The sequence below is a fragment of the Alosa alosa genome, chromosome 9 (genome assembly GCF_017589495.1).
Source record: "Alosa alosa isolate M-15738 ecotype Scorff River chromosome 9, AALO_Geno_1.1, whole genome shotgun sequence".
NCBI classification, from domain to species: domain Eukaryota; kingdom Metazoa; phylum Chordata; class Actinopteri; order Clupeiformes; family Clupeidae; genus Alosa; species Alosa alosa.
The window spans coordinates 30,125,141-30,152,788 of NC_063197.1; the positions used below are offsets into that span (position 1 = coordinate 30,125,141).

Genomic DNA, 27,648 nt, shown 5'->3' on the forward strand with positions numbered 1-27,648 from the left:
TATAGCTTGCATTAATATTTCTTAATTATGAAAACATGCCCTGAGCCTAGTATGCTTATAGCCTTCACTTTGGCCTCTGTTTTACAGCTAACAAGAAAAGGTGTCTTTGGTCTTACTGTAAGGAGTTTTACAGTAGCAGAGGAGGTTGGCCATCGCAAATAATAGTGGAAGGCGATTGTGGAAGGGGGTTGAGGGGAGGCATTCGTGGGATTCTGGTGCTGTGGAAATGTGTAGCCTTTATGTGCAGGGTTTTATTAATATGACATTCAATTCAACAAGTTTGTTAAAATGGTTTGATTTTAATTTATTGAGCCCTGAGCTATGTCCGATTTATTTTAGGCTATTCCTTGCTCAGATGTTCAGCATACTGTAGGCTAAGGCTAGACCTATGTCCGATTTATTTTCGGACATACAGTATTCTTGCTCAGATGTTCAACATCACCGATTAGATGGAAAACATGAATGTCCACGTAAGGGCATTCCTATGACGGGTGACATTAGAGACTTCTGCCTAGATCATCTGACAAAGATAACGAATTCCCTCGAATGACAATCTATATCTTCGAGTTACAAATTCTGCATCTGCCTTGATAATTATTCTACCTTGTCTATAATATATATATATGGCGGTCTCTAAAACCCCTCGAAGAGAGCACCTCACGATTTGCGCTCCGATGTCGTATGGATCATCCAGGTACGCCGACATAGTCTCGAATTGTTAGTGTTGGGGTGGTCGCCTACTTATAAAGGGTGTGGTTGACGGAAACCTCGGGTTAACCAAGAACATAACCTGCTCAGAGCAGGTTTGAGGTGCATCGTAAATTACATGGCAGCATACCTCGGTTAAAACCTATCCACCTTTCGTAGTACGGGTTAATCGGGAATTTACGCCACACGTGATCAAGTTACTCTCGAAGTTACCCAGATAAACCAGTAACCCCGCTTCGTAGTACAGGCCCTAGTCTTTATGCACTTGTCGTATGCTAGCCTTAGATGGTAAATAGTGTGTGAAATTAAGGCCCATGGGCGTCATGAAAGAAAGTTTGCTACTCAGCATTCATGTAAGAGTTAGGTGGTAGGCCTACTGTATGCGCAACCAGCCGATGTGTGTAGGTTCGAAGTAGCCTAGAAATCTAGACGCACCCTAGCGGCGGTCTACATTTCAATGATATAGGATGGCCCGCCAGGCTAGGTTCGAAGTAGATATTAGTGGCTTTTATTATGTTACCTTATTTCATGGCCTGATGGGTTTCCATGGTAGCAAATTATGACGTGATTAAAAGCGCCAGGTGGCGTTCTAAAATAACATTGAATTTGACGTCATAATAGCGCTTGAAATTAATTTACTTCCTCTGAATTCAAATGCCATTCGACCAAAGTGGGCCTAGGTAAGTCATAGCAATTTACTTCTCAAATTCACCAAATTGAGCAATTCACAAAATTAATGCACTTCTCCCACAGGTCAGTATGACCGAGCCAACGGATCGAAACCTTTTATCGAGAAAGGTATATTCTAATTTAAAAATGGATTATTTTTATATTTAATTCAGCAGATTTTGAGTGTAGTTCTCTGTGAGGGTAATCCTACAGGCCAGAACAGAGCTTAAGAGTGTGTGTGTGTGTGTCCGTGTGTCCTGAAGGAGAGCAGGTCTGTCAGATTCCTGATGGTCGACCCTGCTGTTGACTGTTACCTGGGAGATGCCCATGACCTGTGCGAGGTGAGGGAGACAAACAGTCTCACAGTGCAGATGAGAGATCTGAATGTGACAGGCTTACCCAATGATTAACGTCACATATCAACAGGGGCTAAATACACATGGCTAAAGGGCTGGACACTGGCCCCAGTGGGCAGCTCACTAGGAGCTGATTGATTATCTGATTAACTTTTAACGGGCACTGCAATTAATGTGTGTGTGTGTGTGTGTGCGTGTGTGGGTGTGTGTTTGTGTGGTTGTATGTGTGTGTGTGTGTGTGTGTGTGTGTGTGTGTGTGTGTGGTTGTGTGTGCGTGTGTGTTTGCATGAGCATGTGCATGTGTGTCTGTTTAGACTGATGAGGAGAAGACCAGGAGTGGCAGCAGTGGCGGCTCTCAGTTCACATCTGGATCTGGATTTCTGGCCGTCTGCACCCGGTCCTACTCCTCTGCCAGCTTCTGTAAGGTGAGACTGCTGTAGGCTGGTGCTCTGACCTCTATATGACCTCTATCTGACCCCTATCTGACCTCTATCTGACCCCTATTTGAGCTCTATCTTACACCTGAGATAGATTGCAGTGACAGCTGACAGAGGGATAAATATGCGTGTTTAGATGTAAACTAAGATAAGAGTGTAATATTTAATGTGTTTACTATGAAATATAAAGAAAAGATAAACATAAGAAAGCAGCAGAGACAATCTAGAACTCACTCAGAAGCGACACTACTAGCTGCGGTGAGGGTGAGCAGAGTCCAGCACAGAATTAAAGTAAAGTGGAAATAGAATGTAGAGTAGAGGAGTAGAGGTAGAGTAGAGTAGAGGAGAGTGTAGAGTAGAGGAGAGTGTAGAGTAGAGTGGAGTAGAGTGGAGTAGAGTGGAGTAGAGTAGAGTGGAGTAGAGTGGAGTAGAGTGGAGTAGAGTAGAGTGGAGTAGAGTGGAGTAGAGTGGAGTAGAGTAGAGGAGAGTAGAGTAGAGTGGAGTAGAGTGGAGTAGAGTGGAGTAGAGTGGAGTAGAGTGGAGTAGAGTGGAGTAGAGTAGAGTGTAGAGTAGAGTGGAGTAGAGTGGAGTAGAGTGGAGTAGAGTAGAGTAGAGTGGAGTAGAGTGTAGAGTAGAGGAGAGTGTAGAGTAGAGTGGAGTAGAGTGTAGAGTAGAGTGGAGTAGAGTAGAGTAGAGTAGAGAGTAGAGTAGAGGAGAGTGTAGAGTAGAGGAGAGTAGAGTGGAGTAGAGTGGAGTAGAGTAGAGTAGAGTAGGAGTAGAGTAGAGTGTAGAGTAGAGTGGAGTAGAGTAGAGTAGAGTAGAGTGGAGTAGAGTGGAGTAGAGTGGAGTAGAGTGGAGTAGAGTGGAGTAGAGTGGAGTAGAGTGGAGTAGAGTGGAGTAGAGTGGAGTAGAGTGGAGTAGAGTGGAGTAGAGTGGAGTAGAGTGGAGTAGAGTGGAGTAGAGTGGAGTAGAGTGGAGTAGAGTAGAGTGGAGTAGAGTGTAGAGTAGAGTGGAGTAGAGTAGAGTGGAGTAGAGTGGAGTAGAGTAGAGGAGAGTAGAGTGGAGTAGAGTGGAGTAGAGTAGAGTGGAGTAGAGTAGAGTAGAGGAGAGTGTAGAGTAGAGTAGAGTGGAGTAGAGTAGAGTGGAGTAGAGTGGAGTAGAGTGGAGTAGAGGAGAGTAGAGAAGAGTAGAGTAGAGTGGAGTAGAGTGGAGTAGAGTGGAGTAGAGTGGAGTAGAGTAGAGGAGAGTGTAGAGTAGAGTAGAGTGGAGTAGAGTAGAGTGTAGAGTAGAGGAGAGTAGAGTAGAGTAGAGCAGAGTAGAGTAGAGTGGAGTAGAGTAGAGTGGAGTAGAGTGGAGTAGAGTAGAGTAGAGTAGAGTCCAGATCAGTGAGAAGAAGAGAGTCCAGTGATGCAGGTCAGTTGGACACAGAGAGACTCTAGTCCAGACCTGGAAGAGGAATGAGGAGTCGGGTAAAAATGATGCCACATGTAGTCTAAAAACACAAGTCCAAGTCCTTCATCAGCACTAAAGATAAGCACATGGGTTTGTGTGTGTGTGTGTGTGTGTGTGTGTGTGTGTGTTTAGCTTAAGTTGGACCTTAAGGAGAGCAGGTGTGTCAGTGCCTTGAGGACTGACACACCTGCTCTCTGAATGTGACAGGCTCGTCCAGGGATCACTGCCATCATTAAACACCAGAACAAATGCTTTTAATGAGTCTCTCTGGCTAATGACAGATCAGTTAGACAGCAGAAAAACATAAACTGTAAGTTAGCTTCTGTAAGGTGAGAGTGCTGTAGGCTGGGGCTCTGACCGCTATTTGACCTCTATTTGACCTTTGTGTGTGTTTGTGTGTTCAGTATGAGGAGGATGACGGCAAGAGCGGCAGCACCGCTAAGAGAGAGAATAGGGGCGACTGCTACCTGAGCGACGTGTCCAGCTGCAGTGAGGTGAGCAGAGTCCAGATCAGCATCGAAATCGTCGAAATCTCATCATCAGGCTCGAAATCAAATCGAAATCATCGAAATCGAAATCAATCGAAATCAATCGAAATCGAAATCATCGAAATCGAAATCATCGAAATCGAAATCATCGAAATCGAAATCATCGAAATCGAAATCAATCGAAATCAATCGAAATCGAAATCAATCGAAATCGAAATCAATCGAAATCGAAATCAATCGAAATCAATCGAAATCGAAATCAATCGAAATCAATCGAAATCAATCGAAATCGAAATCAATCGAAATCGAAATCAATCGAAATCAATCGAAATCGAAATCATCGAAATCGAAATCAATCGAAATCGAAATCATCGAAATCGAAATCAATCGAAATCGAAATCAATCGAAATCAATCGAAATCAATCGAAATCGAAATCAATCAATCGAAATCGAAATCAATCGAAATCGAAATCAATCGAAATCGAAGTCTCTGGCATCGAAATCGAAAGAGTATAATTATCGAAATAAATCATCGTCGAATGAAGTAAAATCCATCGTCGATCGAAGTCGAAGTAAAATAAAATCGTCGGGGAATCAGATCAGTAAAGTCAGTAATCAGGTCAGTTGGACACAGAGACTCTAGTCCAGACCTGGAAGAGGAATGAGGAGTCGGGTAAAATGATGCCACATGTAGTCTAAAACACAAGTCCAAGTCCTTCATCAGCACTAAAGATAAGCACATGGGTTTGTGTGTTGTGTGTCTGTGTGTGTGTGTGTTTAGCAAGTTGGACCTGGGAGCAGGTGTCAGTGCGGGACCGACCTGCTGTTCGGAAACTGTTACCTGGGAGACGCCCTTGACCTCCTGTGGTAGGAGAGATGATCAGTCCTGACCCACAGTGCAGATGAAATCAGATATGTGACAGGCTTACAACTGATTAACGTCACATATCAGCAGGGCTAAATACACATGGCTAAAAGGGCTGGACACTGTTTAGTGGGCAGCTCACTAGGAGCCAATTGATTATCTGATTAACTTTTAACAGGCACTGGCAATTAATGTGTGTGAAATTAATGTGTGGGTGTGTTAATTTACAATGATTTAATGTGTGTGTGTGTGTGTGTGGTTGTGTGGTTGTGTGTGCGTGTGTGTTTGCATGAGCATGTGCATGTGTGTCTGTTTAGACTGATGAGGAGAAGACCAGGAGTGGCAGCAGTGGCGGCTCTCAGTTCACATCTGGATCTGGATTTTCCATTCTGCACCGGTCCTACTCTCACATAAGCTTCTGTGAGTGCAGAGACTGCTGTAGGCTGGTGCTCCTGACCTCTCTGTACTATCTAGGCCCCCTATTTGGGCTCTATCTTACACCTGGACAGATTGCAGTGACAGCTGACAGAGGGATAAAATCGTGTTTGAATTACATTGGGAAGTAGGTGTGTGTTTGTGTGTTTACTGTAGTATGAGAAGGATGAACGCAAGAGCGGCAGGACCATTAAGAGAGACAATAGGCGACTGCTACCTGGCCCGGCGTGTCCAGCTGCAGTGGTGAGCAGAGTCAGCACAAGTAAGTGGGGTGGAGTAGGTGTAGAGTGAGGGAGGTGGAGTAGGTGTAGGTGAGGTAGGGTAGGTGGAGTGGAGGTGTGGGTAGAGGTAGAGGTGGAGTGGGGTGTGAGTGGAGGTGAGAATGGGGTGGAGTGGGGAGTGGAGGTGGGTGGAGGTAAGTGGGAGTAGGTGGAGTAGAGGTGGAGTAGAGGTAGAGTGTGGAGTGGGTAGAGTGGAGGTGTGGGGTAGAATTGGAGTAGAGGTGGGTGGAGGTGGGGGTGGAGGAGTGGGAGTGAGAGGTGTAGTGAGGTGGGTGGGAGTGGGAGTGTAGGTGGGAACTCAGAGTAGAGTGGAGTAGGGGTGGGTAAAGTATAGAGGTAGAGTGGGGAGGTAGAGGTGTGGGGAGTGAGAGGAGGAGTGAGGTGGAGTAGGCGTGGGAGTATAGTGAGGTGGAGTAGAGTGCACAGTAGGTACCAGAGTAAGGTGGAATAGATTAGAGGTAGAGATGTGAGTATGGTGTGAGTAGGTAGGTGGAGTGAGGTAGAATGTGGGTAGAGTGAGGTGGAGGTGGAGGGAGGGAGGAGGTAGGTGTGGAGGTGAGGTGGGTGAGAGGTGGCAGAGTGGGGTAGAGGTGAGATGTGGAGTGGGGGTGGAGGAAGGGAGGGAGGAGGAGGGGTACGGTTGAATGGGGGAGGTGAGAGGAAAGGGAGGTGGAGTTGGTGGATGGGAGTGAGTTGGATAGAGGTAGGTGGAGTGGAGGAGGTGAGAGAAGGTAGAGTGGGGGTGGGAGTGTGGGAGTGTGGGAGTGAGTGGGGGAAAGGAGAGGAGGTACTGTGATTTTTCTGCTCTGCTCCTCTCTACTCTTCTCCCATGAAATAGAGTATAATATGGGAGAGTGAGGAGGTGAGAATAGAATACAGTGGGGGTAAAATGGGGGTAGATTAGAGGAGAATAGAGTAGAGGTAGAGTGAGAGTAGAGTCCAGATCCAGTAGGAAGAAGGAGGTCCGGTGATGCAGGTCAGTTGGACACAGAGAGACTCTAGTCCAGACCTGGAAGAATGAGGAGTCGGGTAAAAATGATGCCACATGTGGTCTAAAAACACAAGTCCAAGTCCTTCATCAGCACTAAAGATAAGCACACATGGTTTGTGTGTGTGTGTGTGTGTGTGTTTTAACTTAAGTTGGACTGTAAGGAGAGCAGGTGTGTCAGTGCCTTGAGGATGACCCTGCTGTTGACTGTACCTGGGAGGCGCCCTTGACCTCTGTGGTGGGGAGAGATGAGTCAGTCTGACCGCGGTGCAGATGAAATCTAGATGTGACACCCAATGATTAAATCACATATCAACAGGGGCTAAATACACATGTGGCTAAAGGGCTGGACACTGGCCCCAGTGGGCAGCTCACTAGGAGCTGATTGATTATCTGATTAACTTTTAACGGGCACTGCAATTAATGTGTGTGTGTGTGTGTGTGCGTGTGTGCGTGTGCGGGTGTATGTGTGTGTGTGTGTGCGTGGTTGTGTGTGGTTGTGTGTGTGTGTGTGCGTTTGTGTGGTTGTATGTGTGTGTGTGCGTGTGTGTGTGTGTGTGGTTGTGTGTGCGTGTGTGTTTGCATGAGCATGTGCATGTGTGTCTGTTTAGACTGATGAGGAGAAGACCAGGAGTGGCAGCAGTGGTGGCTCTCAGTTCACATCTGGATCTGGATTTCTGGCCGTCTGCACCCGGTCCTACTCCTCTGCCAGCTTCTGTAAGGTGAGACTGCTGTAGGCTGGTGCTCTGACCTCTATATGACCTCTATCTGACCCCTATTTGAGCTCTATCTTACACCTGAGATAGATTGCAGTGACAGCTGACAGAGGGATAAATATGCGTGTTTGGTGTGACTAAGATGAGTGTGTGTTTGTGTGTTTACTGAGGAGGATGAACGCAAGAGCGGCAGGACCATTAAGGAGGACAATGGGAGGCGGGCTGCTGCACAGGCGGCGTGTCCAGCTGCAGTGAGGGTGGGCTTGGGTCAGCACAAATAGGTAGGTGGAGTAGGTGTGGGGTAGAGGGAGGTGGAGTGGGTGGAGTGTGGGAGTGGAGTGAGATAGGTGGTGTGGGTGGGAGGTGTGGAGGTGGGTGGGAGTGGGGGTAGGGTGGAGTGGGTGGTATGGTGGAGTGGAGGTGTGGGGAGGTATGGTGGGAGGTGGAGTGAGGTGAGGTAGAGTGTAGGTGGGGTGGAATGGATTGGGTAGAGATGTGAGTATGGTGGAGGTAGAGGTAGAGGTGGAGGTGGGGAGGAGGGGGAGGTAGGGAGTGTGAGGTAGAGTGGGTGAGTGTAGAGTGAGTGAGTGATAGAGGTAGAGTAGAGGGAAAGGAGAGGAGAGGGTACGGTTGGATGGAGGTGGAGAAGGGAGGTGAGAAGGGAGGTGAGTTGGTGGATGGAGTGAGTTGGACCAGGGGTGAGATAAGGTGGAGTGGGTCAGGGTGAGGTGGGTGTGGTGTGGGTGGGGAGGGAGGAGGGTGCTGTGAATTTTTTCCTGCTCTGCTCATCTCTTCTCCCTAATGGATGGGTGTAATGGGTGGGGAGTGGAGTGAGATAGGATACGGTGGAGGTGGGAGTGGGGAGTGGATTGGGGGAATGGGGGTAGGTGGAGGTGGGAGTGGGGAGTAGAGGTGGGTAAGGTGGGGAGTCCAGATCGGTGAGAGAAGGGGTCAGTGAGGTCAGTTGGACACAGAGACTCTAGTCAGACCTGGAAGAAGATGATCCGGGTCAAAATGATGCCGCACATGTAGTCCTAAAGCCCACAAGAGTCCAAGAAGTCCTTCATCAGCACTAAGATAAGCACATGGGTTTGTGTGTGTGTGTGTGTGTGTGTGTGTTTAAGCAAGTTGGACCTTAAGAAGGAGAGCAGGTGTGTCAGTGCCTTGAGGACCACGACCCTGCTGTTGACTGTTACTGGAGGCGCCCTTGACCTCTGTGGAGGTGAGAGATGGTCAGGAGTCCTGATCCATGGTGCAGATGAAATCTGAATGTGACAGGCTGGGTCAGGGATCACTACCATCGGTAAACACCAGAACAAATGCTTTTAATGAGTCTCTCTGGCTGGTGACAGATCAGTTAGACCTTGAAAAACATAAACTATTAAAGTTGAAACTGTAAAGGTGAGAGTGCTGTGGCTGGGGCTCTGACACGCTATTTGAAACCTCTATTTGACCTTTGTGTGTGTGTTTGTGTGAAACCGTATGAGGGAGGATGGCAAGGCGGCCTTTACCGCTAAGAGAGAGAATAGGGGCGACTGCTACCTGGCGGCGTGTCAGCTGGAGTGAGGTGAGCAGGAAGTCCCAGCACAAATGAGTGGAGGCTAGAGTGGAGTTAGAGTGGGGTTGGGGTGTGGGTGGGGAGGTGGGGTGAGTGGGTGGAGGTGGAGGTGGGAGTGGGTGGAGGTGTGGAGGTGAGCAGGTGGGAGTGGAGGCGGAGTGGAGGTGGGGGTGGGTGAAGGGTAGGTGGGAGTGGGGTAGGTGGGGTAGGTGTGAGGTGAAAGCAGGTGGGGTAGGTGTGGGGGAGGCAGGAGGAGGTTGAGATAGGTTGGGTTGGAGTGGAATAGAGTGAGAAGAGAGAGAGAGAGTCCAGATCAGTCACAGTGGGGAGAAGAGAGGTCCAGTGATACAGGTCAGTTGGACACAGAGACTCTAGTCCAGACCTGGAAGAGGAATGAGGAGTCGGGTAAAAATGATGACACATGTGGTCTAAAACACAAGTCCAAGTCCTTCATCAACTGAGATAAGCACATAGCTGTATAAAAGAAAACTCCAATGTGTAGCATGTTGTTGAGTTGGGGTGTGTGTGTGTGTGTGTGTTTGAGCAGGAGCAGGTGTGTCAGTGCCGGGGACAGACCCTGCTGTTGGGCTGTTGTGGGAGGCAGCCCTTGACCTCTGTGGGGTGGAGGTGGTCAGTCTGACCCGCAGTGCGGATGAGGAAATCTGGATATGACAGAATAGTCCAAGTCACTGCCATCATTAAACACCAGAACAAATGGCACCCAATGAGATCTCTCTGGCTGTGGGGAGATCGATTAAAGACAACAGAAGAAACAGAAACTTTAATATGAGCGTCTCATTTACTTTTATTAACTCTTGACCTTTGACCCCTACTGGAAGCGACAGAAAGGACTATCAGTTCATTGGATTGCAGCCAGAAGAACCTGTTTCTCCGTCATGGTAACACCTTCATTTTTGAAGTTTGTGTGTGTGTGTGTGTATATGTCTGTGTGTATGTGTGTGTGTGTGTTTAGTCATGCCTGGTGTTGTCATGTGCAATGCTTTGTATTCCTTCCTTGATAACCTCTAGGCGAGATAGTCTGCTGTGTTATTGATATTGTGTGTGTGTGGGTGTATGACCTCCCACCCGTCCTGCCCAGATCCGTGCTGCGGTGCTGGGAGGGCCCTGGTATCTTGCCCATCCGACCACGCTGGAGTTGGCCGCACCTCGTGCCCGCGAGGCAGACACCCGTGGTCCAGCTTTTGAAGGTGGGCACAGGCTCCAGACGGCGTCTGCAGACAGACACTGTGGTCCAGCTTCTGAGGTCGGCGTTGAAACAGAGACGGCGTCACCATGGAGACAGAGCCAAGTGGTACAGCTGTTGAAGGTCAGGCGGGCCGATGTCACCATGGAGGCGGACACTGTGGTCAGGTCTTTGAAGGTCGACAGGCGTCACCTGGCAGCCTCCGGCTTTGTGTGCTGGAGGCAGGCGACCTCATGCAGCCAGCTTGGATGAGGGGCGATTTTCAGGGTGGTGGGCGCCCCTCTGGAGCGATGGAGATCAGCACCTCTCACCTGTCCAACGCTCCTGGAGGCCCGAGCGTGGCTGCAAGCGACGCTGCTGCCCGGCGTGATGTCCTGCAGGGGCTCAGCGGTGGCGGCCTGCCAGAGGCCTGGCTGGAGCTGGAGCGCGTGCTGGAGACCAACATGGCCAAGATGCGGCAGGAAGTGCGCCTTCATCTGGGCGGGCGTGGAAGCTGCGCTGAACTCTGACCTGCAGCCTCATGAAAGCACCTCTGCGGGGAGGCTCGAGGCATGTGTTGAAGCAGGCGCCTGGAGGCATGCCCATGTGTGGCTCGATAAACTCCATGGCAGCTCTCAAGGCCTGGTGAAGAGGAGGCCGAAGAGCGGCAGGACTCAACCAGACGATAGCGCCGCAGCAGCAGCAGCAGCATCATCTTCATCATCAGCAGCAGCGGGCGGGCTCTGGGTACAGGGCGGCTGTGCCACGTGGCTGGGCGTGCCACTGCAGGTGGTCTGGAGAGGACGGGAAGACGCAGCGCTGGCCATGAATAGAGGCAGTGACCGCCTTGTGCGATGAGGATGCTCAGCCAGGTTCTGGAGCAGCTGGACGACACGGAGAGAAACTTCCAGAAGCAGAAGGAGCTGATGCTGCAGGACGTGGAGAACACGCTGGACAGGCTGCACATCAGGACAGGCAACGTGAGACACACACACACACACACACACTGGAGCTCCACCAGAACACACACATACATACACACGGCTGACTAGAGCACACACACACACATACACACTGGGCTCACTGGAGCTCCACCAGAACACACACACACATACACACACGGCTGACTAGAGCACACACATACACACATAGGTGTTTCAGACATTTCATACTGTGTGTGTGTGTGTGTGTGTGTGTCGCCCATCTCCAGAGCCTCCTACTGCCTCCTGTCAGCTGTGACTTCGACCTCACCAACAACACAGTGAGTGGCCTCATGGTCTCACACATACACACACACACACACACACACACTGGAGCTCCACCAGAACACACACACACATACACACACACACATACACACACACACACAGAATCAATGTTGAAGAGTTGATCATGTTGATGAGTTGTTGAGAAGCCGACCCATGCGAGCAGTGCTAGTGTTTGGTGTGCGTCTCTGCTGTGGAAACCGTTTCAGTCTGAGGCCAGTGGACATGGAGGAGGAAAAGAAATAAAGGACACACTGAAGAGCAAGAAACCCAGAAAGATAGGCCTGAAGAGAAGGTGTGTGTATGTGACTATACACACTAATGTGTGTGTGTGTGTGTGTGTGTTTATGTCTGTATTTGTGTCTACGTAATATGTGTATATCTATGTCTTTATGTGTGTATGTGTGTGTCTACATGTGTGTGTGTCTGTGTGTGTGTGTGTGTGTGTCTGCGTTTATGTGCTGTGAGTTGGTGGTTGTTATGGTATGTGTGTCTGCATGTGTGTCTGTGTGTGTGTGTGTGTGTCCTGCGTTTATATAATGCTAATAATGAGTGGAATTGTGGTTGTTATGAGTATGTGTGTGTCTGCATGTGTGTGTGTGTGTGTCTGCGTTTGTATGTGCTGTGTGAGTGTGTGTGTGTGTCTGCGTTTGTTTGTGCTGTGTGAGTGTGTGTGTCTGCGTTTGTATGTGCTGTGTGAGTGGATGTGTGTGTGTGTGTCTGCGTTTGTATGTGCTGTGTGAGTGAGTGTGTGTGTATGTGTGTGTGTGTGTGTGTGTGTGTGTGTGTGTGTGTGTATGTGTGTGTGTGTGTGTGTGTGTGTCACTATTCTGTTAGTAATGATGTGTGTGTGTGTTTGTATGTGTGTGTGTGTGTCACTATTCTGTTAGTAATGATGTGTGTGTGTGTGTCACTATTCTGTTAGTAATGATGTGTGTGTGTGTGTCACTATTCTGTTAGTAATGATGTGTGTGTGTGTTTGTATGTGTGTGTGTGTGTGTGTGTGTGTGTGTGTGTGCACAGTGTATTATTTCTACTCTGGGTTTTCAAATTATATAACTGCTTCACCTAAATATCATCATCACTGGGCTGGCGGTTCAAGGTCGACTCACCCCACTGTGCGTGAGTGTCAAAGTGCTCTCCCGCGATGTGCGGGTGGCGCCTGCGCGCAGCCAGCCTGTGCCATCGGTATCGCTTGAGCAAGACACTGAACCCTAAAGAGATTAACTCCCGATGTGCGGGTGAAGCCTCGCATGGCAGCCTGTGCCATCGGTGTCCTTAACAAGACACTGAACCTAAAGTGCTCCGATGTGCAGATTAGGCTCATGGCAGCCTGTGCCATCGATTGATCCTTAAAACAAGACACTGAACCCTAAAGTGCTCCGTGTGCGGATTGGCAACCGCATGGGCAGCCTGAGCCATCGCGTCCCTGAGCAAGACACTGAACCCTAAAGAAAATTCTTTCGATCGACAGATTGGCCTTGCATGGCAGCCTCTACTTAAATCAGTGTTATGCCCAGAAGTGTTTACAAAATGCAGTCCATTTCATCTAGTGAAGTATCAGCTCTATTTTTTTATTTTTTCACGCTAAAAATCACCAATAAAATGACCTTCATGGTATATGCTCTGTGTCTCTCATCTGTTTCTGAAATGAATGATATGTCTACTTGGCCCTCCTCCCCATACGGCCTGATCTTATAGAGTGTGCCAATTCCATCCAGACCCTCCACAATTTCATGCTTGGTGGATTTTGGTATCCTGGACTTTGTGGCCGACCCAGGAAAGTGGTTCTTGCAAAAAGACTAGAGTGCCAGGTGGTAATATGGGTGCAGTGGTCAGGACCACCACGCCTCGATAAAAGTCAAGCCTCTTCTAAGTGTCTCTTACAGTAGCACTAGCATAGACAGAAGCAGGGGCGGATCTAGAGATTTTTTCCTGGGGTGGCGAAGGGGTGGCATGAGGTTCCAGGAGGGGCCATGGACATTCAAAACTTAAAAAATTCTAATGGATTTCATTGAATATGTTTTTGTTCTCTACATTACATTACACGAGGTGGGAGGCAAATCGAGATGTAGCTGGCGTTTTTGGATGATGTGGGTCTTAATATGTGAATTTCTTTCTCTGTGTAATCACTATACAGTCTGTGTAGTCTGTACTTAAATTATACAGTGTCAAAAAGCAATTCTAGGGTGGTTTGGAGGTATGTTCCCCAGAGAATTCTTTTAAAAAATGACCTCAAATGATTTCTTCTAGTTAGTTTTGAGGGAATATGGATACATTTATAAAATAAGCCATCAATAGATTTTAGGTTATACCTACCTAACCTAGATTTAGGTTATATGGATTGAAACAAGATTCTGATAATTTGGGGGTATTTTTTAAACATGACCCTCAAATGATGTCTTCTAGTGAGTTTTGAGGAATATGGACAAATTTAGTCATACAAAATAAGCCATCAGTAGATTTAGGTATCTGAATTGAAACAAGATTCTAATGCAGGATTGTTGCAATGATAACCATGACTGTGACTTTCAAAAAAATGTCCATCTGATTCAATAAAGACTAAGTAAGTACCTTCTTAGTCAAAACATTCTTTGGATTTATTATAATACAACAATTTAAAATGTACATAACAAGAATGTAATTATTAATCTACCACATCACTAATAAACATGCAAACACACACACTGGTGGACAGTAACTAAGTACTGGGTATGGGTATCTAATTCAATTATTTAATTCTTTTGAAGGTTTTTACTTCAACCCCACTACAATTAAAGGCCAAATATCTTTAGCAGGGATTAGAAACGGTTCAAAGAATGAAAATGAAAAACGAAACGAACACAGTTTTTGGAAGGACGAACTGAAAACGGGAGCAAAACCAATTGTTCCGAGTGAAAATAATTTTCGATTTTAGATAACCGTTAATAATGGTATTTATCATTCTGATTAACCTTTGTTTGAATATTATTCAAACCCATAGGCTTGAAAAGTCACCTGCCCACACAGTGTTCCCCAGACCCCTTTATAAGATGAATTTAGTCAGATGTTATGAATCGTATCTCCCTGCATAATTGGCTAGAAGTATTAGTTGATATTAATATCCAACACTATGTATGTAGTCTAAATTACTGAAACAATTTGTGAAATAAGATACCAGAGACATTAGGCAAATATTTAGGCCTGTCATGCTGGTAGCACCATATATAGGTTAGGCTATTGCAAGGCTTAAAGCTAAGCTAAGCTAAGGCTTAGCTAAGACCTAATATTATATAGGTATTATAATATTATGATATCAAAGAATGTTTTTGCTCAGAACTAACCTTAAATGGAAATCAGTCCCCTCAGTCCCTGATCTTTTAGTGCCAAATTATGTTTTGCCATTCACAATTTAGGCTACTCACTCACTCACAAAGTGGTGAATAATGAAGTACATGTATACTGTATTAAAGTACCTTTATAAATATCCTATTAAGAAACGACCTCAAACACGAAAACAAGCAACATGTTTTCTTGAGGACACAAACTTCTGTGCTGGCCTCAGCTTGTTGGTTCATCTACCAGCAAATGATTGAAATCTATCACCCAATGGAACTGGAAGATTTAACTGGAATCTAAGCAATTCACTCATGCACAAAGTTTCATATGTGATGTGCTTTGACGTCATCAAACGTCTAGTCTAGCCTACTCTGAGTAGGGTTTGTTTAAAAATAGTAGGCTACTTTTACTTATTGTGATTGAGTAGAATTTCAGTCATGTAACTATACTTTTACTTGTGTAGATTGATTACACCACATATGAAAAAAGAAAGGAAAAAGAAAAAAACGGGTTAACTGATTTATGGACTGACTATGGGTCTGATTATGGACTTTTTTCGACTTGGTGGTCAAACTACCACTTCGCTAGGCAGGCCTACAGACAGTTGACACATAGTTGCATGCACTGTGCAATCTACTGCCAATAGTGAAATTTCTCAAGGGGTCACTGCGCTGATGGTGATGGGTGAAACCATTGTGAGGAGCGGGGATTCTAAATCGGCGATTTCTGTTTGAGAGGAGTTTGCGCGGTTTCACACCTTCTCACAGTCCAACATGTATGAACATAAAATATACTTAAAAAAATATTATCTGATTTATAAATGAGGTGGCAAGACTGTGTCCCAGAGGTGGCAGTTGCCACCCTTTGCCACCCCGTAGATCCGCGCATGGACAGAAGTCAGGTACTCTTGATGTTGCACCACCCAATCAGTCGGTGGACTGTCCCTGTGGTCACCTCCAGTATTTCCAAGTAGGTGGTTGACTGGTAACTGTGGCTTCTGACCGAACATCAGCTCGTTTGGGGAGTGTTGTGTGGACTGGTGCACTGTGGCGAACAGGAGCTGAGGGAGCAACTGGGGCCATTTACACTTCTTTTCGGGGGTAAGTCCTGAGCAAGTCATGAAGTGTCCAGTTGAAACGTTTGCATTGACCGTTCCCCTCTGGATGATAAGCGGTGGCTGCTTCCAGTCCAGTCAAGGATACAACTTAAAATACTGCTGTTAGTTTTTAAGGCTCTTCATGGCCTGGCCCCCAGCTACATAGTTGATGTCATTCATCCCCATGTAGCCTCCCAGGTCCCTCAGATCCTCAAGCCAAGGTCTCCTCCATGTCCCATGGTCCCGGCTTAAGCAACACACCTTCCACACACTCAGACAGCAGTCAGTAAAGGGTTGTGTGTGTGTGGGCCAGTGAGGGCTGGGGATGCACGCATTCTTGAATGTGCTATCAGTGCCATGGACAAACCAGATAGCGAACGCTGTGGTACGTGGTATTTATCAAACTTTCACTTAACATCAGGTAATCTGCTAATACTAATAATTAGGCGCTCTTTACGCTTTCCCTCTTATCTCTTTATGTTAAACACCCACTTTCCCTTGACCCTCCCATGAATGCATATGCATGACACGGAAAAGTGCAATTTGCCATTTTCAGCTCCAGCGACAGGCAGTCTGCGCCTTTACTTTAACTCGAGTCGTGATTTAAAGACTGCTATTTGCCAGCAGCAGTATCCATATGAAATTCACACGGAACCGTCGCGGCCTGATAGAAGATTTTTTCTAGCTCGCAAGCCAACGGAGAGTTGCTAGACTACCCTGGGTGCAAATTACATTAGGGTGTGTCTAGATTTCTAGGCTAGAATACAAGTACAAAGACAACGAAATGCAGTTTGCGTCTAACCAGAAGTGCAAAAAAGCAGAAAAGTGCAATGTGATATACAAAGTATAGGCAGGTGGTGCATAGACATGTCAAGAAATATAGTGCAGTGTAGACAATAGTATACAGTTGATTTATGTACAGTTATTAATGTTACTGTTTCTGCATTATAATGGTACTGCACACTGCACATAGCTGTAGGACTGTACATATCTGTTTATATGGTTCATACTAAATATCCATTTTATTCAGTTTTTCTGTAATATTCTGTTAATATACTGCATATATATATATATATATATATATATATATATATATATATATATTATTGTTCTTACTACTACTATAATGGTACTGCCACTAAATTGCACATATCTGTACATGTTGTTCTTACATTGTTCAAATTACATAGCCATATTTTTTCTGCTCTGATAAGGTAACTGCCAATCATTTATACTACTACTTTTGTTTTGTTGCTACATGTTTACATTTGTTTAGAGTAGATTCACTTACAGTATTGCATTGATAATTGTGATCTATTTTTCTTTATTTTTGTAAGATGTTTGTTTTTGTAAAAAAACTTTTGTGGCAAAAAATGTCAGCTGATCACTACAGAAATTCTACTTTTGAGTTTCACAGAAGACTGAGTCTAAGAAAATGACAATAAAAATAGAAACACAAAGACTACAGTATTTTATATAAAGCACATCAGTGTGTTGCTGTTGAAAGGACATTTTTTAGAAAGGATTGTTGAATTTTGATTGCAGTGCTTCATTTTGGCATAGATGTGAGTTGTTTATCTCCAAGTGCTGTGTCTTATTTGCTGTGTGTAGAGTTTTGACATAATGAGCCAAATTCTGCAAAAAGTGTGTAAGCGACAGGCAAAAACTCTAACCTAATGCCATTTCCCCATTGACAGTTCATGTATTATTGATCCTTACACATGATGTGCTTGTTACTTGGTGCTTCTGAATACACTGTTGATTTAGGGCCTACCTGATGTTTTAATCAAATAAAGATATTCAATTAATGCATCTTATCTTCCATCAGCCATGATGACACATGCAACTCCCTCCTCCATAATTCCATTTCATCGAAGTTATGGTCGGTTGGATCTTTTTTATCGCATTGTTGCGTGGGCCATGACGAGGAGCAGAGAATGTTGGCGATATACAACGTTCACTTTTGAGTGGTCTGCTTTTCGTTCAGTGCGACAGAGAGCAGTCGCTTTCAGTGCATTGTTTTCACCGTTACTTACATAATCTCGCATTTGATCTCTATTCCATTGTGAATAGTAGGTTTTTCTTATCAAACATGTTTTAAAAAAACGCCACGGTCTTCAATCCGTCATTCAGTCAAGGTAATTAGTATTTATACACTTGTCGATACTCATACCTGTCAACATTTAGCTTCCAAAAACGGGAGATTTTTTTTTCAAATAGTGTTTATACAGGATCTGTTTTGCATATTTAATACGTTTCATACACGTGCATTTCGGTCGTTGCTTTACCTTTACCATTACCTTACGATGCCAATTATGTATCCGCCAGAGCCGTTTGCTGTCAGATTTGGTTCCGAGGGCAATAAGTTCAGTGTACAACAACCACAACAGCTTTATGTGATGTTAACCAATTAAATTCCAAACAATTGGCCAACAGCTAGTTCTGAGTAGGCCATCCAACCAGCACGCTTGCTTTTTACGACGAGACCCAGGCTGCGCAGTCGGCACCCTCGCTGTTTATTTTGGGTTTTGGGCTGCCAGGTTTGTAGCCTATGACAAAAAACGGTGGTTGAAATTGAAAACTAAGTGATTGTGTATGTGTAGGGTGTATTTCATAATAATAATCTGGCAAACCTGAATGGACCAATGATTTTAAATGAAGCTCTGATGGCCATGCAAATTAACGGAGTTTTCCGGGAGAAATAACAAAACGGAGGGCGCTGGGAGATGACCTTGAAATGAGTGCTGACAGGTATGCGCATACTAGCCTTTAGCTCACAGATGGTAAATAGTATGTGACAGTGGAATTATGAAGAATTGTAGCCTACATTTCTTTGCCTATTATCTGTAGGCTCAATCATGTTTCTTTATTTAAGGCCCATGGGCGTCATGAAAGAAATAATAAGTTTGCTACTCAGTATTCATGGAAGAGGTAGGTGGTAGGCTCTACTGTATTCGCAACTAGCCGATGTGTGTAGGTGATATGTTCGAAGTAGATATTAGTGGCTTTCATCATGTTTACCTTATTTCATGGGCAGATAGTTCCCGGCAGAAATGCTTAGGCCATTTGATGATGGGTTTCCATGCTAACAAATTATGACGTAATCATTAACTACTCAAAGCGTCAGGTGGCGTTCTAAAGTGACCTTGAATTTGATGTCATAATAGCGCTTGGAATTAATTTACTTGCTCTGAATTCAAATGGCATTCGACCAAAGTGGAGGCCTAGGTAAGTCATAGCAATTCACTTCTCAAATTCACAAAAATGTGCAACTCACAAAATAAATCCATTCTCCCACAGGTCAATATGACTGAGCCAACGGATCGAAACCTTTTATCGAGAAAGGTATGATTCTAATTTAAAAAAATATTATTTTAATATTTAATTCAACATATTTTGAGTGTAGCTCTCTGTGAGGGTAATCCTACAGGCCAGAACAGAGCTTAAGAGTGTGTGTGTGTGTGTGTGTCCGCAGTGTCCTGAAGGAGAGCAGGTCTGTCAGATTCCTGATGGTCTAATTTCTGCTGCTGCTGACTGTTACCTGGGAGATGCCCATGACCTGGGTGCGGTGAGGGAGACAAACAGGTCCACAGCAGATGAGATCTGAATGTGACAGGCTTACCCAATGATTAACGCCACATATCAACAGGGGCTAAATACACATGGCTAAAGGGCTGGACACCGACCCCAGTGGGCAGCTCACTAGGAGCTGATTGATTATCTGATTAACTTTTAACGGGCACTGCAATTAATGTGTGTGTGTGTGTGTGTGTGTGTGTGTGTGGGTGTGTGTTTGTGTGGTTGTATGTGTGTGTGTGTGTGCGTGTGTGTGTGTGTGTGTGCGTGTGTGTGTGTGGTTGTGTGTGGTTGTGTGTGCGTGTGTGTTTGCATGAGCATGTGTTCGTTTAGACTGATGAGGAGAAGACCTCAGAGTGGCAGCAGTGGCGCTCTCAGTTCACATCTGATCTGATTTCGGCCGTCTGCACCCGGTCCTACTCCTCTGCCAGCTTCTGTAAGGTGAGACTGCTGTAGGCTGGTGCTCTGACCTCTATATGACCTCTATCTGACCCCTATCTGACCTCTATCTGACCCCTATTTGAGCCTCTATCTACACCTGAGATAGATTGCAGACAGCTGACAGAGGATAAATATATGGTTTGGTGACTAAGATGAGAGGGTTGGTGTGTTTACCGATGATGATGAATGCAAGAGCTGCAGGACCTAAGAGACATTAGCGACTCATACCTGAGCTGACGGTCCAGCTGGGCAGGAGGTGAGCAGAGTCCAGCACAGAGTAGAGTAGGAGTGGAGAGAGGTAGAGTAGAGGAGTAGAGGAGTAGAGTGCAGAGTAGGAGAGAGAGAGAGTAGAGGTAGGAGAGAGAGTAGAGTAGGAGTAGAGTGGAGGATGGAGGGAGGGAGAGTAGAGAGAGGAAAGTGGAGTACAGTTGAATGAGGAGAGCAAAACAGAGGAGAGAGAAAAGCAGAGGTGTTGAGTAGATGGGAGTAAAGTTGAATAGAGGAGAGTAGAATAGAGTAGAGTGGAGTAGAGGAGAGGAGCCAGAAGGTAGAGGAGAAGCAGAGGTAGAGTAGGAGTAGGAGGAAAGGAGAGGAGAGGAAAGGGGAGTACAGTTGAATAGAGGAGAGTGGTGAATGAGAGGAGGAGAGCAGAGAAAAGGGAGAGCAGAGCTGAGTAGAGGAGCAAAGCTAATAGAGGAGAGTAGAATAGAGGAGTAGAGAGCAGAGAGCTGAGAAGAGTAGAGAGGAGTAGAGCAGAAAAATGTTAGTACTCACTCTACTCCCCTCTCTACTCTCTACGAAGGAGTGAGTGGCCAGAGAGAGTAGGAGGGAGGAGTAGAGTAGAACAGAACATGTTGGTGGAGTGTGTAGAGAGAGTAGAGGAATAGAATAGAGTAGAGGAGAGTAGGAGGAGCAGAGTAGAGCAGAGTCCAGATCAGTCACAGGAGAAGAAGAGAGTCCAGTGATGCAGGTCAGTTGGACAGAGAGACTTGTGTCCAGACCTGGAAGAGGAATGAGAGTCGGCAAAATGATGCCACATGTAGTCTAAAACACAAGTCCAAGTCCTCATCAGCACTACAGAGATGCTAGCATATGGGTTTGTGTGTGTGTGTGTGTTTAGAGCTTAAGTTGACCTTATGAGAGCAGGTGCACAAGTTCGAGGACCGACCCTGCTGTTGATCACTGTTACCTGAGACGCCTCTTGACCTCTATGAGGAGAGAGCGACTTAATTTGCGGGCAGCCCAACAGAGCTGATTGATTATCTGATTAACTTTAACGGGCACTGCAATCCATGGGAGGCAAAAGTGCATGTGCGGCATGTGTGTGTGTGTGTGTGTGCCAGTGGTTGCATGTGTGTGTGTGTGTGGCTGTGTGTGTACAAAAAGGCAGTGTGTTTGCAAGGAGCATGTGCATGTGTGTCTGTTTAGACCGATGAGAGAAGACCAGGAGTGGCAGTGGCGGCTCTCAGTTCACATCTGGATCTGGATTTCTGGCTGCCTGCACTCCCGGTCCTACTCCCTCTGCCAGCTTCTGTGTAAGGTGAGACTGCTGTAGGGCTGGTGTCTGACCTCTATATGACCTCTATCTGACCCCTATTCGATCTCTATTTCATTTCTATCTTACACCTGAGACAGATTGCAGTGACAGCCGACAGAGGATAAATATGTGTTTGAATGCTAAGATGAGTGTGTTTGTGTGTTTACTGTAGTAAGGAGTGGAGTGATGAACGCAGAGCGGTAGGACCATTGCGAGAGACAATAGGGGCGATTGCTACCTGAGCGACGTAATCCAGCTGCAGTGAAGTGAGCAGAGTCCAGTACAGAGAAAGAGTAAAAGTGGAGTAGAGTGTAGAGTAGAGGAGAGTAGAGTATAGAGGAGAGTAGAGTAGAATAGAGGAGTAGAGGGAGAGTAGTGGAGAGGAGAGGGTAGAGTGTAGAGTAGAGTGTAGGAGTAGAGGGAGTAGAGAGAGTGGAGAGAGTATAGTATAGTGGAGCAGAGTGTAGAGTATAGAGTGAGTAGAGTAGGAGTGTAGAGTAGAGTGGAAATAGATTATAGAATGTAGAGAGCAGAGAGTAGAGTAGAGTGGAGTAGAGTGGAGAGTAGAGAGTAGAGGAGTAGAGGGAGTAGAGAGGAGGGAGGAGAGTGTAGGAGTAGAGAGGAGGAAGTTGAATAGGAGGAGAGAATAGGAGAGTAGAGGAGAGTAGAGTAGAGTTGAGAAGAGTAGAGAGGAGTAGAGTCGAAAAAATACAGTACTTCATTTCTCTATTCTCTACTCTTCTCTCTTAATAGAATAGGGTTACAATAGAGCAGAGAGTAGAATAGAATACAGTAGAGTAAAATAGAGTTGAGTAGAGGGGAATAGAATAGAGTAGAGTAGAGTAGAGTCCAGATCAGTCACAGTGAGAAGAAGAGAGTCCAGTGACGCAGGTCAGTTGGACACAGAGAGACTCTAGTCCAGACCTGGAAGAGGAATGAGGAGTCGGGTAAAAATGATGCCACATGTAGTCTAAAAACACAAGTCCAAGTCCTTCATCAGCACTAGAGATAAGCACATGGGTTTGTGTGTGTGTGTGTGTGTGTGTGTGTGTGTGGTGTGTGTGTGTTTAGCTTAAGTTGGACCTTAAGGAGAGCAGGTGTGTCAGTGCCTTGAGGACCGACCCTGCTGTTGACTGTTACCTGGGAGACGCCCTTGACCTCTGTGAGGTGAGAGAGATGGTCAGTCTGACTCAGAAAGTGCAGATGAGAAATCTGAATGTGACAGGTCACCCAGGGATCACTGCTATCATTAAACACCAGAACTAATGCTTTTAATGACTCTCTGGCTAATGACAGATCAGTTAGACAGCAGAAAACATAAACTGTGTTAGCTTGTAAGGTGAGAGTGTTGTAGGTTGGGCTCTGACCGCTTATTTGACCCTATTTGACCTTGTGTGTGTTTTCAAAATTCAGTATGAGGAGGATGACGGCAAGAGCGGCAGCACCGCTAAGAGAGAGAATAGAGGCGACTGCTACCTGAGCGACGTGTCCAGCTGGAATGAGGTGAGCAGAGTCCAGCACAGAGTAGAGTAGAGTAGAGTAGAGGAAGAGAGTGTAGAGCAGGAGAGAGTGTAGAGTAGAGAGTAGAGTAGAGTAGAGTAGAGTAGAGTAGAGGAGAGGAGTAGAGTAGAGTAGAGCAGAGTTCAGCACAGAGTAGAGTAGAGTAGAGTAGAGTAGAGTAGAGTAGAGGAGAGTGGAGTAGAGTAGAGTAGAGCAGAGTTCAGCACAGAGTAGAGTAGAGTAGAGTAGAGTTGGAGGAGAGTAGAGTGACAGAGTTGAGCAAGGAGGAGTGGAGGATGGCAGAGTAGAGTGGAGTAGAGTTGAGGTAGAGTAGAGGAGCAGAGTGGAGTAGAGTAGAGAGGGGAGTAGAGTAGAGGAGGAGAGGAGAGTTAGAGGGAGAGGTGAGAGAGCAGAGTCCAGGGAGTAGAGTAGAGGAGAGTAGAGAGGAGTGTAGAGTAGAGTAGAGGAGAGTAGAGAGAGAAGTTGAGCAGAGAGTAGAGTGTAGAGGCAGGAGAGTAGAGTAGAGTAGAGCAGAGCATGAGTAGAGCAGAGTTGAGGTAGAGTAGAGGAGAGAGCTAGAGAGAGTAGAGTGAGTAGGAGCTGAGTGTAGAGAGAGAGAGTAGAGCTGAGTAGAGAGGAGTAGGAGGAGAGTAGAGAGAGCAGAGTTCAGCACAGAGCAGAGTATAGAGCAGAGCAGAGTTGAGGTAGTATAGAGGAGAATAGGTTGGAGTGCCGATAGAGTGGAGCAGAGTAGAGGAGGAGAGTTGAGTGTAGATAGAGGAGAGCAGAGTTGAGAGATAGGAGTGTAGAGTAGAGGAGAGTAGAGTAGAGTAGAGCAGAGTAGAGTAGGAGTTGAGGAGAGCAGAGCAGAGCAGAAACCCAGCACAGAGTAGAGTAGAGGAGAGAGAGTAGAGTGTAGAGTAGAGAGTGAGTATAGAGGAGTAGTTGGGTAAGAGTGGGGAGTGTAGAGAGTAGAGTAGAGTAGAGTTAAGGCAGAGTTGAGTGTAGAGTTGAGTGTAGAGTAGAGTAGAGTAGAGTTGAGAGTAGAGTAGAGTGTAGAGTAAAGCAGTGTAGGAGGTAGAGAGTAGAGCAGAGTGAAATGAGTGGGGGAGTAGAGTGTGAGGGAGAGTAGGAGTAAGTGGGGTGTAGAGTAAAGCAGGTAGAGTGTGGGTGTAGAGGGAGGCAGAGGAGAGCAGAGTTGAATAGGGGTTGGGTTGGGTAGAATAGTAAGTAGAAAGAGGAAGTCCAGATCAGTCACAGGTGAGGGAGAAAGAAAGTCCAGTGATACAGGTCAGGTTGGATTTAAGAGACTCAGACCTGGAAGAGAATGAGAATTCAGGAGTAAAATGATGACACATGTAGTCTAAAAACACAAGTCCAAGTCCTTCATCAGCACTAGAGATAAGCACATGGCTGTATAAAAAAGAAAACTCCAATGTATGTTGGCCAGGCGCTGAGTTGAGAGTGTGTGTGTGTGTGTGTGTGTGTGTTTAGCTTAAGGAGAGCAGGTGTGTCAGTGCCCTGAGGACCGACCCTGCTGTTGACTGTTACCTGGGAGACGCCCTTGACCTCTGTGAGGTGAGAGAGATGGTCAGTCTGACCCGCAGTGCAGATGAGAAATCTGAATGTGACAGGCTCGTCCAGGATCACTGCCATCATTAAACACCAGAACAAATGCTTTTAATGAGTCTCTGTGGCTAATGAGAGATCAGTTAAAGACAGCAGAAAAACAGAAACTGTATGTGAACGTCTCATTTGCACTTTTGACCTTTAACTCTTGACCTTTGACCCCTACAGAGCGACAGAAAGGACTATCAGCTCATTGAGTTACCGCGCCAGGGGAAGAACTCTGTTTCTCCCACCGTCATGGTAACACACCTTCATTTTTTGAAGTTTGTGTGTGTGTGTGTGTGTATATGTCTGTGTGTATGTGTGTGTGTGTCATGCACCTGGTGTTGTCCTTGTGCAATACTTTGTATTCCTTCCCTTGATAACCCTCTAAGGGGAGATAATCTACTGTGTGTGTGTGTGTGTGTGTGTGTGTGTGTAGGTGTATGACCTCCCACCCCGTCCTGCCCGTCCCGTGCTGCAGTGCTGGGAGGGCCCCCTGGTGGCCTCTTGCCTGTCCGACACGCTGGAGACTGACCGCACCTCCGTTGCCACGGAGACAGACACCGTGGTCCAGCTTTTGAAGGTTGACACCGGCTCAGACGACGTCACCATGGAGACAGACACCATGGTCCAGCTTCTGAAGGTCGACGTTGGCTCGGACGACGTCACCATGGAGACAGAAACCGTGGTACAGCTGTTGAAGGTCGAAGACGCCTTGGACGATGTCACCATGGAGACGGACACTGTGGTCCAGATGCTGAAGGTCGACAACGGTGTCACCCTGGCCGCTCCGGCCTTTGTACTGGAACGAGAGCGACCTCGTACTGACCAGCTTGGATGAGGACGATTTTCAGGGTGGTGGCGCCCCCTCTGGAGCGATGGAGATCAGCACCTCTCACCTGTCCAACGCTCCTGGAGGCCCGAGCGTGGCTGTAAGCGACGCTGCTGCCCGGCATGATGTCCTGCAGGGGCTCAGCGGTGGCGGCCTGCCAGAGGCCTGGCTGGAGCTGGAGCGCGTGCTGGAGACCAACATGGCCAAGATGCGGCAGGAAGTGCGCCTTCATCTGGACGGCGTAGAGCACACGCTGAACTCTGACCTGCAGCTGCGCAAGCACCTACGCGAGGAGGAGCGCTGGGCCGAACGCCAGCGGCAGAAGCAGCGCCTGGAGGGCATGCCCATGTGGCTCCGTCGCCTCCGCAACGCTCTCAAAGGCCTGGTGAAGAGGAGGCCGAAGAGCGGCAGGACTCAACCAGACGATAGCGCCGCAGCAGCAGCAGCATCATCATCTTCATCAGCAGCAGCAGCGGGCAGCGACGGCTCTGGGTACAAGGAGCTGTGCCACGTGGCACAGAGCGCGTGCCACTCGCAGGTGGTCCTGGAAGGACGCGGAAGGCCCACGCGCTGGCCATGGTGCGGCAGGCGGCCGCGCGCGATGAGAGGATGCTCAGCCAGGTTCTGGAGCAGCTGGACGATACGGAGAGAAACTTCCAGAAGCAGAAGGAGCTGATGCTGCAGGACGTGGAGAACACGCTGGACAGGCTGCACATCAGGACAGGCAACGTGAGTCACACACACACACACACACACTGGGCTCACTGGAGCTCCACCAGAACACACACACACACACTGGAGCTCCACCAGAACACACACACACATACACACACGGCTGACTAGAGCTCCACCAGAACACACACACACACACACACAGAATCAATGTTGAAGAGTTGATCATGTTGATGAGTTATATTTGGCTTGACCCATGCGAGCAGTGCTAGTGTTTAATTGTGCGTCTCTGCTGCGCGGCTCGTTTCAGTCTGGAGGGCCAGTGGACATGGAGGAGGAAAGGAGCAAAGAGGACACACTGAAGAGCAAGAAACCCAAGAAGATGGGCCTGAAGAGAAGGTGTGTGTGTGTGACACACTGTGTGTGTGTGTGTGTGTGTGTGTGTGTGTTTGTGTCTGTGTTTGTGTCTGCATGTGTGTGTGTATCTGTGTCTTTGTGTGTGTGTATGTGTGTGTCTACATGTGTGTGTGTCTGTGTGTGTGTGTGTGTGTCTGCGTTTGTATGTGCTGTGTGAGTTGGTGGTTGTTATGAGTATGTGTGTGTCTGCATGTGTGTCTGTGTGTGTGTGTGTGTGTCTGCGTTTGTATGTGCTGTGTGAGTGGGTGTGGTTGTTATGAGTATGTGTGTGTCTGCATGTGTGTGTGCTGTGTGAGTGGGTGTGGTTGTTATGAGTATGTGTGTGCGTGTCTCTGCGTTTGTATGTGCTGTGTGAGTGGGTGTGGTTGTTATGAGTATGTGTGCGCAGGAGATTCATTTTGACCAAGCTGTCACTGCTCCGTTGGTGTGTGTGTGTGTGTGTCACTATTCTGTTAGTAATGATGTGTGTATGTGTGTTTGTGTGTGCACAATTATGTTGTTTTCTGCTCACAGGTTTTTCAGGTGCCTTCGCTGCTTCACCTAAATATCATCATCATCACTGGGCTGCCGGTTCAAGGTCGACTCCCCCTTACCCTGTCGTAGTGTCAAAGTGCTCCCGATGTGCAGATTGGCGCCTTGCATGGCAGCCTGTGCCATCGGTGTCCTTGAGCAAGACACTGAACCCTAAAGTGCTCCCGATGTGCAGATTGGCGCCTCGCATGGCAGCCTGTGCCATCGGTGTCCTTGAGCAAGACACTGAACCCTAAAGTGCTCCCGATGCGCAGATTGGCGCCTCGCATGGCAGCCTGTGCCATTGGTGTCCTTGAGCAAGACACTGAACCCCAAAGTGCTCCCGATGCGCAGATTGGCGCTTGCATGGCAGCCTGTGCCATCGGTGTATGCCCAAAAGTGTTTTACAAATGCAGTCCATTTCATCTAGTGAAGTATCAGCTCTATTTTTTATTTTCACGCTAAATATCACCAATAAAATGACCTTCATGATATATGCTCTGTGTCTCTCATCTGTTTCTGAAATGAATGATATGTCTACTTGGTTATTAAATATATGGTCGCACACAAAACTAGTTGCCTGTCCCTGTGTGCCTGTAGCACCTTACTGTCTATGGGCAACACTTGCCAGCAATCAGAGACACCTGTGTGATTTCCTGTCAGAGACACCTGTGTGATTTCTTGTCAGAGACACCTGTGTGATTTCCTGTCAGAGACACTTGTTTCTCCATTGGCCT

The 27,648-nt window shown here is 46.9% G+C and overlaps 2 protein-coding genes and 1 long non-coding RNA gene across 8 annotated transcripts; all 3 read left to right on the top strand.

Moving 5' to 3' along the window:
- The first annotated feature begins 1,368 nt into the window (after positions 1–1,368).
- Positions 1,369–25,321, top strand: LOC125300432. Of its 6 annotated transcripts, none has more exons than XM_048252374.1 (10): positions 1,369–1,388; positions 1,462–1,506; positions 1,641–1,718; positions 2,048–2,158; positions 4,027–4,116; positions 22,441–22,536; positions 22,783–22,872; positions 24,364–24,447; positions 24,667–24,738; positions 24,920–25,321. In XM_048252374.1, exons 2-10 carry the CDS (start codon positions 1,468–1,470, stop codon positions 25,319–25,321), a joined length of 1,062 nt encoding a protein of 353 aa, XP_048108331.1. In that variant the 5' UTR covers positions 1,369–1,388; positions 1,462–1,467. The 6 variants fall into 6 exon arrangements, with proteins under 6 accessions (XP_048108331.1, XP_048108332.1, XP_048108334.1 ...); XM_048252375.1 differs by having other exon boundaries at positions 22,789–22,872; XM_048252377.1 differs by having other exon boundaries at positions 22,447–22,536.
- LOC125300434 lies at positions 17,798–19,342 on the top strand. Its single transcript, XR_007194549.1, has 3 exons — positions 17,798–17,953; positions 19,116–19,160; positions 19,301–19,342. It is a non-coding gene; the product is annotated as an uncharacterized LOC125300434 (long non-coding RNA).
- Positions 25,263–27,405, top strand: LOC125300433. The gene is made up of 3 exons (XM_048252381.1): positions 25,263–26,041; positions 26,295–26,383; positions 26,915–27,405. Exon 1 carries the CDS (start codon positions 25,359–25,361, stop codon positions 25,986–25,988), a length of 630 nt encoding a protein of 209 aa, XP_048108338.1. The 5' UTR covers positions 25,263–25,358; the 3' UTR covers positions 25,989–26,041; positions 26,295–26,383; positions 26,915–27,405.
- The last annotated feature ends 243 nt before the right edge of the window (positions 27,406–27,648 follow it).

Coding starts and splice junctions, on each gene's coding strand:
- LOC125300432 (XM_048252374.1), top strand. CDS start 1,468: ATGACCGAGCCAACGGATCGAAACCTTTTATCGAGAAAG. Junction 1,719..2,047: donor ATGCCCATGACCTGTGCGAG/GTGAGGGAGACA, acceptor GTGTCTGTTTAG/ACTGATGAGGAGAAGACCAG. Junction 22,873..24,363: donor ACGTGTCCAGCTGGAATGAG/GTGAGCAGAGTC, acceptor GTGTGTGTTTAG/CTTAAGGAGAGCAGGTGTGT.
- LOC125300433 (XM_048252381.1), top strand. CDS start 25,359: ATGGAGATCAGCACCTCTCACCTGTCCAACGCTCCTGGAGGCCCGAGC.